Below are 12938 nucleotides of genomic sequence, written 5' to 3' on the forward strand. Positions count from 1 at the left end.
AAGTTATCAAGAGTAGCTAGCTCTGAGGGCCCGGCTATTTTGAGACAGGCCGAGGAGCTACGTCCGCTGCGTGCGCCGGCGGTGCATACTGGGAGATGTAGTCTCGAGCCGACCACACTGCGTCTTGAGAATTGTAGTCCTTGCTCCGGTAAATGAGAAGGCGGCAACTCCTAAATTTTGAATTAGTCCTTAGAGGTAAAACGAAAAGGGCAATCCATAATATGAAAATTCAAGTTCCTAAAGCTTATCTCTGGAGATCGCAAGCGCCCGAACAGGCTAGAAGGTGGATCCGAGAAGGGCGGGGAGACGTTACGTTGACGTGAGCGTGACCCTATTCGAGAGTTTGGCGGGATTTACGAAACTCGCCGGGCAGATTGCGTCGGAGACTGAGTCTTGAAGGAAGCAGAAGCTCGCTTGGGTTGTGTGCAGAAGGTGGGAGAAAGGGAGTAGAGAAGTGGGGTGCAAGCGAGGGCGTCTGGAGTCCGTCCAGGGTCGGGCACGTGCCAGGCCTGCGGACGGAGGTCGGAGCGCGCAGCCCGCCGGAGCGAGTAGCGCTGCAGGCCCAGGTGAGTGTCAGGCGCAGGCAGGGCCCTTTTCCATCGCTGTGTTCGTCCCCTCGCTAGTCGGACCGGGACCTGGGCTAGTGCTCCGTCACTCGGCTTATGGGGCCCCTCCACCGCAAATGAGGCAGGGGCGTGCCCCGCCTAACCGACCTTTGGAGCATGTTGTGGCGAATACAGAAGAGGACCCGTCCTTAAAGCTGGGAGGAGCCTTTTTGAGACCTTCCTTTTCATTTCCAACATCCATTTTATGGGCGTGGGCGAGGAAACCGAGACCCAGAGAGGTGTAATGACTTAAAACCACAGCTGTTTTATGTTAGAGCCAGGGTGTGTCCAGATTTCTGGTCAGCCGCCTTTCCATTACACCATGCTTTGCTTACTCCAGTTGTGAAAAAGATACTTATTTTCGTTATCTAATCGGAAGATCATTCATGTGATGCCTAGGGAATGATCTGTAGTGAGCTGGGGTTTTCTGTTTTAAACCTTCGAAGTGAGGTGTAATACACATACAGAACAAATCAAAAGTGTATATAGCTCCATGAATTATTACAAAATTGATATATCTTTGTAATTACCACTCAGGTCAAAAAATAGAATGCTGTAAACACCCCAGAAGCCTCCCTGTACCCCCTTGTCTAATACTCTCCCTTCTCTACAAAGGTAACCACTATTGACTTCTAAGACCAGTGACTAATATTGCTTGTTTCTGAATTTTATATAAATAATAGTGTGTACATGTGTGTGTGTGTGTATGGTATTTGTATAAGTTTATTTGAGCCAAACTGATGACATGCATGCTGAGAAGCAAATCTCAAATGCTCTTCCAAGTAATACTATACATTTTATGGCTGGCTTTGCCTAACATTCTGTCTGTAGATTCATACATGTCTTTGCACATAGCAGTAGTTTTGGGTTTTTTTCCTGCTTTTACTTTTATTAATATTTATTTTATGCTGAATTAACTCCTGGGCCATAAGTTTTTGTTTTTCGTTTTCTTCTGGGATAGCTTTCTTTTCTGTGCAACCTCCTCTTCTGTTTTAGGAACAATCTGCTCTCTTTCAAGAAGGACCATCTCAGTGTGGCAGGGAGAGCTCATGTGTGGGTTAATCTGTAAGTTCTATATTGCATCTTGGGAGCTTTGTTCACCCAGGTGAACCACAGAATCCACATTTAAACCCTTAAGTTCAGCACTACTCTCTGCACTTTTAAGCATATGCAGCAAAAACTCAGCACTCTTTTGGGGCCATAGAACCTGTGTCCGGCTCCCCTGTTTGGCCTGGGCACACCTACCAACTCCACCATTGTAACAGTGGAATGGCACACATTGCTTCTGTAAATTAACACCCTCAGACACCTGGTGACTATTTGGATATGCATACCCTTGATGGCCTGGGCTGTTTCACAAGTGTTCTTAAAATGAACACAAAGGTTTGAACCTCATGATTTGCATGACTTTGTGGGGTTTTCTGGGTCAAGTGAGTAGTGAACCATTTTCAGAGGTCACCTCTGGCCACTTTCAAGAAGTGCCGCAGTAGTTCTTTATTGTTGCTATATGGTATTCCTTTATTCTGCTTATGGTAGACATTTGGATTGTTTCTGTATTTTAGCTTGTATGAGAAAGGCTGCTGAGAGAACATTCCTGTATGTCTTCGTGCACATGTGTATGCTTTTCAGTTGGTTAATATAGAATAGTGAAATTCCTATGTCATAGCATTTATTTATTTAACTTTCACATTTATGCCAGTTTTCCAAAGTCATACCAATTTACACTAAAACCAATATGAGTGTTGTTTCAGGTGCTTGCCAACACTTGATAATGTCAATCTTTTTTTATTTTAGTTATTCTAGTGGGTATATAATAATGTTTAGTTTTAATTTTTCTGATTATTAATGAGGTTGAGAATTTGTTTATGTTTATTTATTTTATTGATTTGAGAGAGAGAGGAAGGTAGAGAAATACCAATTTGTTGTTCCACTTATTTATGCATTCATTGGTTGCTTCTTGTATGTGCCCTGGCCAGGAATCAAACCATTTTTCTTTTGGGTTACCTTTTGTGCTGATTTGGAGTTCTTTTTTATTTTTATTTATTGATTTAGAGAGAGAGAAAGAGAAACATCAATTTTTTGTTCCGCTTATTTATGTATTCATTGGTTGATTCTTGTATGTGCCCTGACTGATGATCAAACCTGCAACCTTGGCATATTGGGACGATGCTCTAGCTACCCAGCCTGGCATGAGTTTTTTACTATATATTCTAGTTATCAACCCTTGGTTGTACATTTGGTAAATATTTTTTCCCTTCACTATAGTTTTACTTTACGTTCTCTTAACGCTGTCTTTTGATGGATAACAGTTTTATGTTTAAATGTAGTTCAGTTTTTCAGTCTTTTCTGTGTAGGTTACTGCTTTATGTATCCAGTCAAGAAATCTTTCTAGCCCAAAGTCATGAAGATAGTCACCTACATTCTAAAAGCTTTGTTTTACCTCTTACATTTAGATCTATAAACTAAATTGGAAATAGATTTTTCCTGGGTTCTTTTGTTTTTGTTTTTTTTTTATTCTGTAAGGCTATCCAGTCAACCCGGCACTATTTATTAAAAAGACCATCCTTTCACCATTATTCTGCAGTGCCATCTTTTTCATAAATTATGAAGGAAGAGATTTAAATTTAAATTACATTTGGGTGATTTTGATATTTGGAATTAGCATGGACTCATATTATGCTAAAACTGCCATTTAAGAGATCTGTACCTGAACCAATCAAGAACAAATGTTCATCTATCAAGTATCTAAGAATGGAGATTTTGTATCTGTTATCTTTTGAGTTAAATTTATTCTGATTGTTAAATTGTCCAAATTGTTTTGGTGTGATTTAAGGCCATTTATTATTGTGGATGTTAATATTCACTTTTACTAACAATACTTCTTGAAAATAATTAAAGTATTTTTTGTTCTCAGTTTTTTTCAACCTGAGCAATTCTAACTTTATCATAATAACCACACTTTTAAGTATAGCCCTTAGGCTTTTATGGGAGATTAGATTTCAGATTGAGCAGGGTACTTGCTGTTATTTATTCACTTGTCATTCCCTGAGGTCTGGAATTGATTAAAATGGTGATTTTTAAATTTTATACACTCCTGTTAGAAGCAAAATGCGTAACTACAAGCTGTGATCCTTGCCTAAGACAGGAAGCACTTTTCTCATCTCAGTCCACTGTTTATCAGGAATGGAGGCTTATGGACAGTCATGTTGTACCTTCATTTCACTTCTGTCCCACCATCTCCAATCCCTGCCTGCTGGAAGGGAGCAATGGAACTGATGCAGTTTAACCTTTCATCAATTTTTTTAAGTAGAGTTCTGGAAAGTCTGCATTTATTTACCAAATATTTACCAAACACCTAATATTTATAATGTATCATGGGGTGTGACCCTGGCTGGTTTGGCTCAGTGGATTGAGCGTCGGCCTGCGAGCTAAGTGTCGCTGGTTCGATCTTCCAGTCAGGGCACATCAGAGAAGGAAAACTCTGATTCCAAAAAACCTCCGCTGCCTTGCGGCATACCTCTTCAGGGGAAAGGCTAAGGGAGTAAACCCCGACAGAAAATCCGGAGCCGGAGTCCCTAAGGTGGTTTGACGTTGTAGTCAACACCGGCAACTCCTGCGGCGCACCTGAAGCCAAGCTGTATTGACTTTGTCTTTCCCTTGGCTCCTTCAGCTGCGAAGAGAGGGGGGGTCTGCTGCATGGGCAACAGCAGACCCTCCATATCACCCTGCCCAGGCTCTGTAGCTTCATCGCAAGATGTCGATTCAACACGGGAGGAGACAGATACCGTGTCACTCCCGAGTCGGACTGCACAGCCATTCTCGGCGGTGCAGATAGACTCTTAAGAAGCTACACCATCGTCTCTCGAGACGGACGGCTGCCGACGATCATGGGGTGTGTAGTGTATATAATACAGATAAGACTTGGTCCCTACCCTCAAGGGATATGAAGCAGGAGAAGAGGGTCATAGTTGATCTAGTTAAGCTGTGCATCTTTAAGAAGCACAGTAGTCCTGGCTTCTCCTCCAGTTTTCCTGATATAGCTAGCTAGGTGGAAGGAAAAATTGGTGAGAGGTTTGTTCTTTTTCTTGTCATGGGTAGGTCACCAAAAACCTAACAAGTAATTCTTCAGCGATTTATTACAAAACTAAGTTTTCAGCTCTATACTTTCTCTTGTGTTCTTTCTGATGGCCATCTGTATTTTTCAGTGTTAAACACCGAGGGATGGCAATGCAGATGCAGCTTGAAGCAAATGCAGATACTTCAGTGGAAGAAGAGAGCTTTGGCCCACAGCCTGTTTCACGGTTAGAGGTATGCATTTCGTTGCTGAATTGGGAATTTTAAAGCTGGACTAAATTCTTCTACTTATTGGGAGAAATCACAGCCTTTATATAAACCATTGGTTTACTCCTTGTGGTGGAGACCCAAATTAGAGTTTTCAGAAGGATTGTCAGGGATCCTGTGGAAATGCTTATGATAGTTTCTGAACATGTCAGGGCAGATCTCTTCTTTTGTTAAGAGATCTTCATCACTTTTCTTTCTCAGAGCTAGATTGTCAGAAATTAAGAAGTCTTAGGACCCCATGGTAGAGTCTGTGTTGTTTGTACTAAGTATAAGGTTACTGCCCAGGGAGAATACAGAGGCCTGGCCAGTGATGCAGGGAGGCTGTGCTTAAGTTACTAGGAAGACCGTTGTCATGGGCAGGGAGAAGGGCTTGTAGTTGCTAAGGTATAAGAGCTAAGGCCTTATTCAGTACTCAGCACAAGAACATCAAACACCAGAGCTCGGGCCTTGCACTATTTCTGCTCATTGTGCAGAGGCCCCAATATGAGTGCAACTGACCTGGGCTGAAAGAAGTAGGAGGGGAAGCAGAGAAAGCCTTCATTCTTCTCTCTCTTTACGCATATTCATCGCATCCCCACTAAAGCTTCAGGACTCCAGGAGTTACTTAAACAGGTTTGTGATAAACATTCATTCCAAGAATTCAGAGTCATAACTAGGTATCATGAGCATCCTTATACCCATACATGTGTATTGCTTATTGCCTAAATGTTAATAGCAGACATGGTTTCTATGCGAAGATATTCTCTCATCTCCCAAACCTTCTGTTACTCCCTAATACATATGCATTCCCACCCCACACTAACTCATACTTTCCCAGAAGTCCTGCTTTTGGTGGCTAATAAAACTAAAACTGACTTTGTATAGAGAGAGAAAGAACTGGTTTTGGATGGTTTGTTTTGAGAAGTGGTATATAAGTCCCTGACCAAAAGTAGTTTTCCCCATTCTCAATGTTGATTGTTAGAGGAGGGCTTTTTAGTCATTGTGTTACTCTTACAAAAAGAGTATTTATATGCTGATATAGTGCTCCCCTCAGCTCTGGGGCAGCCTCATTTGTTTACCCCAGTTTGGTGTAAAAAATACCAGTTTTTGTGCTTGATATGGAAAACACTGGGAAATACTGGCTTACAGTAGTCTTTTAGGACCCAAGGTCTCAGAGTTCATTTAGCATCTTAGTCATAAAAGGTTGAGACTCACATGTTTATGTCCAGTGGTTGGAAGTTACTGGTTTAATCCCAATTTGCAGTGAGTCCATTTTAATATACATGAGATGGTGCTAGTTTAAAACTCCTGGTTTTGGTAATTTTTAAATTAAATACCATATATGTACAGCACACTTTTCAAAGCTTTTGCATATAATGTCACAGTTCTTCCGAACAGCTCTGTGAAGTTGGTAGGACAGATATCCACATTAGACAGATGAGAAATTTGTCCATGGTTTTATTCACTTGCAGCAATGTGGCATAAATGCTAATGATGTAAAGAAATTGGAAGAAGCTGGATTCCATACTGTGGAGGCTGTTGCTTATGCACCAAAGAAGGAGCTAATAAATATCAAGGGCATTAGTGAAGCCAAAGCTGATAAAATTCTGGTGAGTACTGTTTTTGTGACCTAGGGAGGCATTAGAGGGAGTAGTACAAGAGGGTACACAGTGAAAGGTGGCTGTCCTTCCTCCCCTTGTTGTGTCATTCTGTTCCTCTTTCCAGGGGTGACTGTATTACCAGTTAATTATCTCTGTGTGTACTTTCTCAAATAAGTTGGGATTTTTCTCTAAGGAATTGCGGTATCATGGGTTATGACAGAAATTCTGCCAAATTGACTACCAATTTGCACTCCCACCAATTAAATCTGTGTATTTATAAATGTATAGCACTTAACACAGGGAATATATACACTAAAATATTAATGTTCTTTCTGGATGGTAAGAATGTGAGCAATTTTTTTTGCCTCAGTTTTCTGAAGTTTCTATATTTTATAGTAAACGTTTCATTTTCAAATAGAAAAGCTGTTTTTATTGCTTGAATACTTAAGTCATATTAATTAGGCTGTCAGTGTATATAATTTGTTGGTCAACTAATCACAGGCAAGATTTTTTAGTAATGACAAGAGGGTGTGATTCAAATCATGAACTTAGTGTTTTTTAACCTTATTAAATGACAGCGCCCTGGCTGATGTGGCTCAGTGGATTGAGCACTGGCCTGCGAACCAAAGGGTCACTGGTTCAATACCCTGTCAGGACACATACCTGGGTTGCGAGTTCGGTCCCCAGCTGGTGTATATACAAAAGGCAATTGATCGGTGTTTCTCTCCCTCTCTTTTTTCCCTCTCCCTCTCTAAAAATAAGTAAATCTCTTTTTTAAATAAAAGCTAAAGAAACTTCCAAAAGAATTCATCCTTTGTTATTGGGCAGCTTCAGTACTTGTAGTTCTGCTATGTAACTTAGTCAAATGGACAGAATCTGAGATCTATGTGTACTTATTTAATATCTCAAATTAAACTACATACACAAACCAGTAAGTTCTGTTTTATTGGGTATTATATTAAAAGCTTTGAATTTTTAATCATTGGCAGGCTGTTGCTCCAATTTTTTGATACCACTCTGTAATAGTGATTTAGTCATGGCTCAGAAATCATAAATGATTCTTAATTTGAGCCCTTAGAGGAAAAGTGTCATTTATTGGATTTCTCAAATAAATAAATGTTTGAATGTTGACTTTATTGGAAGTTCTCAGTCTTTACTACCTCATTGAAAGATTGTGATATTGACTAAGCCAGTAGGTGTCCCTAAAGTCTATTTGTTATTATTTTTTTGGACATCAGATTTTGTGACTGAATTTATCCTTACAGCATCTTTATGCCTTGTCAGAACTTAGTTTTAGAAATCAAATCAATGTTCTGCTTCTGTGAAAACGTACAAACTCATAATAAGTGACATGAGATGTGCAAAATGATATAGATTTGTCTTTTTATATTTTTGTCCTCTTGATTTCAGACATTTTATATTGTGAATTTCTGGTAAGGTTGTGCTATTTATTTTTAAAGGCTAAAGATTTATTCAGTACTGTGGCTATTCCCGCTATTCCCTCTCATTCCCAAACATCTTTAGAATTGAGACTTTCAGCAAGAATGTCCATTGTCACAGTAGAGAAAGAAAACTATCTCCAGAATTATTTATTTTATTTTTTATTAAAAATATTGGGGTGACATTAATTAATAAGATTATATAGGTTTCAAGTGTACATTTCTATGATACATCATCTGGGACCTTGAGAATATTATGCTAAGTGGAATAAAGTCAGTCAGATAAAGCTAAGAACCATATGATTTCATTCATAAATGGGATGTAAAACTGAAACTCATAAACACAGACAACAGAATGGCAATTACTAGAGGGAAGGAGGGTAGCAAAGGGTAAAGGGGACCGAATATATGGTGATAGAAGATGAAAGGAAGAAATGAAAGAAAACCATTTTCAGAATATAAGTCAAAATAGTTGAGAGAGAAAGATACTGTTAATGAAGTAATTCATTCAGAAGGTTCCAGAATCTCCTATGGCCTTTTCCACATTTTCAAATTTTAAAGAAACTGTTACTGGCTTTTGTTGAGCTTTTCTTGTAATATTTTCCTTTTATTTGCCATTTTATGTCTTGTGTCCAAGGGTTTGGTAGTTCTTGGCTATTGAAAACTTCCAAAGACTTCTACCTAGCACAGATGAAAGCAAGTTTATTATGTTAAGTGTAGGAATAGAAGTAAAGTTCTGCCAGATTAGACAGTTGCATGGTTTTTTACTTCAAAATTTCACTTTGGTTGTAATATTCTGTTCTGTTAAGAGCTCATACACTAGAAAATGTAGGGCTTAAAATTGCGAGAAGGTAAAGCATCTCCTGAGTTTTCTCATCATTTTGTTATTAATATTTTTATTGATTGATTTTTAGAGGGAAGGGAAAAAAAATCATTAATTTTTTGTTCCATGTATTTAATGCATTCATTGATTGATTCTTATATGTGCCGTAACTGGGGATCAAACCACAATCTTGGCATGTTGGAACAACACTCTTAACTCACTGAGCTACCCCGGCCAGGGCAGTTATTAAAATTTTTGAACTTGCCCTGGCTGGTGTGGCTCAGTGGATTGAGTGCTGGCCTGTGAACCAAAAGGCTGCCAGTTTGATTCCCAGTCAGGCACATGCTTGGGTTGTGGGTTAGGTCCCCAGTTGAGGCCATGTGAAGGGCAACCACATGTTGATGTTTCTCCCTCTCTTTCTCCCTCCCTTCCCCTCTCTCTAAAAATAAGTAAATAAAATCTTTAAAATTTTTGAACTTACTGCAAAGCTGAAAGAATTTTACAGTGAACACTCCTGTACCCACCACCACAACTGTACCATTAGTATTTTAATATACTTGCTTTATCACCTGTCTGTTCATCTCTATCCATCAGTCAGTTTTATATCTTAGATTTACTTATGCTCTTCAAAGAAAGTTGCAGATATTAGTACATTTTCCCCTAAATATTTTAGCATATATTAAATAGAGTTCAATATTGGTTTTTAGCTTTATTTCTGCCTTTCTTTAGTATTTTTATTTTGTAATTTTCATTAATCTTTATTCATCCCGAATATTAGAAGAAATTACAGAGAGACCACAGAAAAAAGAAGGGAAGAAATTCTCAGAAATAATACTAGAAAACTTGACAGAGTTAAAGGGAAATAGAAATCTTGCATAGTAGGACCCCATGGAATGTCAAAGACCAACACCTAGACAGATAAGTGTGAAATTTCAGTATACAATCATAAAGAAAAGATTCTGAAAGATTTCAGAGAGAAAAAAGTGACTTCTAAAGGAACAACAATTAGCACATTTCCTATCAGAAATATGGATAGTAGAAGCAGGTAGACCAGTGCCTTTAAACCTCTGAGGGAAAATAATCTTAAACCTAGCATTCTATTTATAGCAATATTATTAATCAACTACTAGGGCAGAATAAAACATTTTCAGAAATATAAGAATTCAGAACATTTTTCTCGTACTTCTTCTTAGGAAGTTACTTGAGGATATAATTTACCAAAATGAAGATGAAAAAACATTGGATCTATGTTAGAGTGGCTCCAACTCAAGTGCTCAGTGAAGGAAGGTCCAGGGCAGTAGCAAGCCCTAGAGAGCAGAAAGTCCAGTTTGGAGTGGGAGAGAAGGGTTCAGTAGAATACATAGTAAGAGTGAGAGGTTGGAAAATTTGAGAAATGGTAGTCAGAAAATATGAGAGAAAAACGTGGCTCAGTTATAAAAGCAAGGTAAAATGGAACATAATTTTGAAAATGGTGGAGTATAAAAAAGAATTTGCTAGAATTTAACAGTAGAAACCTTTGAGAGACATAGCATTAAAACGGGAACTTTAGTGAAATAATTGTATTTCTATTGCACCATTTGGTTCTGCAATGAATTATATTTACAAAGCTATAAATAAACATTGTAATGAATTGTCGAGTGAAGTTTTAAGAATATACAGAGAAGTTTATAGAAAGATTTTAAATTATAAGTTTAATCTCTTCACTTGCTGTTGATCTATTCGGATTTCTTTTTTTTTTTAAGTAGTCAAACTCCAAAAATTTTTTACTGAATTTAGACTCAAGTTCTACTGATCTTTCAGTGCCTTGACTTGGATTCTTTTTCACCTTGAGTGAGTTTGATAATTTGAGTCTTTCTAGAAATTTGCCTGTTTCATCTAGCTTATCTCATTTGTTGAGATAGTTTTATTTTTGTAAGGTTGGTAGTGATGTCCCTTCTTTCATCCCTGATTTTAATGATTTTAGGTATTTTTGGTGAGGGGGTCACTGACATCTAGCTAAAGGTTTATAAATTTTGTTGTTCTTTTTGAAGAATCAACTATTGGTTTTGTTAATTTTTCTCTATTATATTTCTGTCCTCTATCTTTTTCTTTTTTAAATTGATATTTGAGAGAGAACAGGAGAGAGAGAAACATCAGCTTGTTATTATTCACTTGTTCATGCATTCATTGGTTGACTCTTGCATGTGCCCTGACAGGGAATCAAACCCACAACCCTGGTGGTATCAGGATGATGATCTAACCAACTGAGCAATTCATCCAGGATGTTCTCTATCTTCTTAGTTTATGCTCTAATCTTATTTCCTTCCTTCTGCTTGTTTAGTTTGCCTTCTTTTCCCAGTATCTTAAGGTGGAAGGTTAGGTTATTGATTTAAGATTTTTCTAATATAGTTGTTTACAGCCATAAATTTTGCTTTCCACACTGCTTTTGCTGCATCCCATAAATTTTGGTTTAGCTCTTTATTTTTTATTTTTTTAAATATATTTTATTGATTATGTTGTTACAATAGTTCCAATTTTTTTCCCCTTTGCTCCCTTCTGCCCAGTACCCCTCTTCCCTCCAGCAATCTCACCCCGCCCCCTTAATTCATGTCCATAGGTCATGCATATAAGTTCTTTGGCTTCGCCCTTTCCCATATTATTCTTAACATCCTCCTATTTTGTACTAACCAATTATGCTTCTTAGTCTCTGCACCATTTCCCCATTACTCCCCTTCCCCCCTCCCAGCTGATAACCCTCCAAATGATCCCCATACCTATGATTTTGTCCCTATTCTGGTTTGCTTAGTTGGATTTTATTTTTATTTTTTAGATTAAGTTGTTGATACTTGAGTTCGTTGTCATTTTAGTGTTCATATTTTACATATTTTTCTTAAGTAAGTCCCTTTGACATTTCATCTAATAATGGCTTGGTGATGATGAACTCCTTTAGCTTCACCTTGTCTGGGAAGCACTTCATCTGCCCTTCCATTCCAAATGATAGCTTTGCTGGATAGAGTAGTCCTGATTGCAGGTTGCCTTTCATCACATTGAATACTGCTTGCCATACCTTCCTGCCTGCAAAGTGTCCTCTGAGAAGTCAGCTGACAGTCCTATAGGCACCCCCCTGTAGGCAACTCTCTGCCTCTCTCTTGCTGACCCCAGGACTCTGTCTTTATCTTTAACCTTTGGCATCTCAGTCATGATGTGTCCTGATGTGGTCCCCTCTGGGTCCAGCTCGCCCGGGACCCTCCGTGCTTCCCGGGCCTGTATGTCCATCTCCTTCGCAAAATCTGGGAAGTTTTCCTCATTTTTTTTCAATTCTTGCTTCTTCATTCTGCACTGGTTGACTTTTTTTCTTCCTTATGTTCCAAATCATTGATTTGAACCCCAGTTTCCTTCCCTTCACCATTGGTTTTGTGTGGATTTTCCTTCATTTCACTTAGCATAGCCTTCACTTCTTCCCTTATGCGTTTGCCGTACTCAAGCATATCTGTCAAGCCTGTAAGCATCTTTATCCCGTGTTTTGAATTCTGCGTCTGTTAGGTTGTCTGTCTCTTCATCTGTGAGGTTGGCTATCTCCTCGTCGCTTAGTTCTCCCACTGGAACCTTGATCCGTTCCCCCTTTTGGGCCATACTTCTCTGTCTCCTCATTCTGACAGGCTCCTGTGTTTGTTTGCCTCTGCGTCCCAGGTAGAGCTGTCACTCCTGTTGCATTGTAAGGGGCGGAGACTTAGGGATTCGTCAGTACAGGGCGACCTGTTTCACCACGTTGTGGCGCTGTATGCGGGGGAGGGGTCCGAGAGGGAACAATGTTGCCAATCTATCGCTCGCCCCTTTTTGAGGCACCTCTCCCACTTCCACACCGGACTGGCGCCCCTCTAGTTGCTGCCCTGGCCGTCATTCCCATAGTGAGTGGGTCTGCGGACGTCCTAGACCGTGGGGGCCCTTTAAACAAGCGGACTCTGCTGAGAGACCGGCAGTTTCTGCCTCCACCCCAACCCCCACTGGTCTGCACAGTCAAAAGCAATGAGGCTTGATTTTCCCTGGTTCTGGGACTGTGGGCTGTGAGGTCCAGTGAGGAGCTGGGAACGCTCCCCAGGTGTCCCTCCTGACTTTTTAAAACGTGTGACTGCGCTTTCTGCTGGCCTGCCGCCGCCGCCACTGCCACCGC

General features: G+C 39.5%; 1 protein-coding gene across 1 annotated transcript in view; it reads left to right on the plus strand.

The window, feature by feature from the left end:
• The first annotated feature begins 335 nt into the window (after positions 1–335).
• Positions 336–12938, plus strand: part of RAD51 (RAD51 recombinase) — a 35678-nt gene continuing 23075 nt past the window's right edge. Inside the window, exons 1-3 of the mRNA XM_090270423.1 lie at positions 336–566; positions 4811–4913; positions 6398–6535. Coding sequence (XP_090126549.1) covers positions 4827–4913; positions 6398–6535 — 225 coding nt within the window. The 5' untranslated portion in view covers positions 336–566; positions 4811–4826. The remainder of the gene's footprint in view (positions 567–4810; positions 4914–6397; positions 6536–12938) is intronic.

This window comes from Furipterus horrens, unplaced genomic scaffold, assembly GCF_987537825.1.
Source record: "Furipterus horrens unplaced genomic scaffold, mFurHor1.1.pri manual_scaffold_3, whole genome shotgun sequence".
Classification (NCBI taxonomy): Eukaryota; Metazoa; Chordata; class Mammalia; order Chiroptera; family Furipteridae; genus Furipterus; species Furipterus horrens.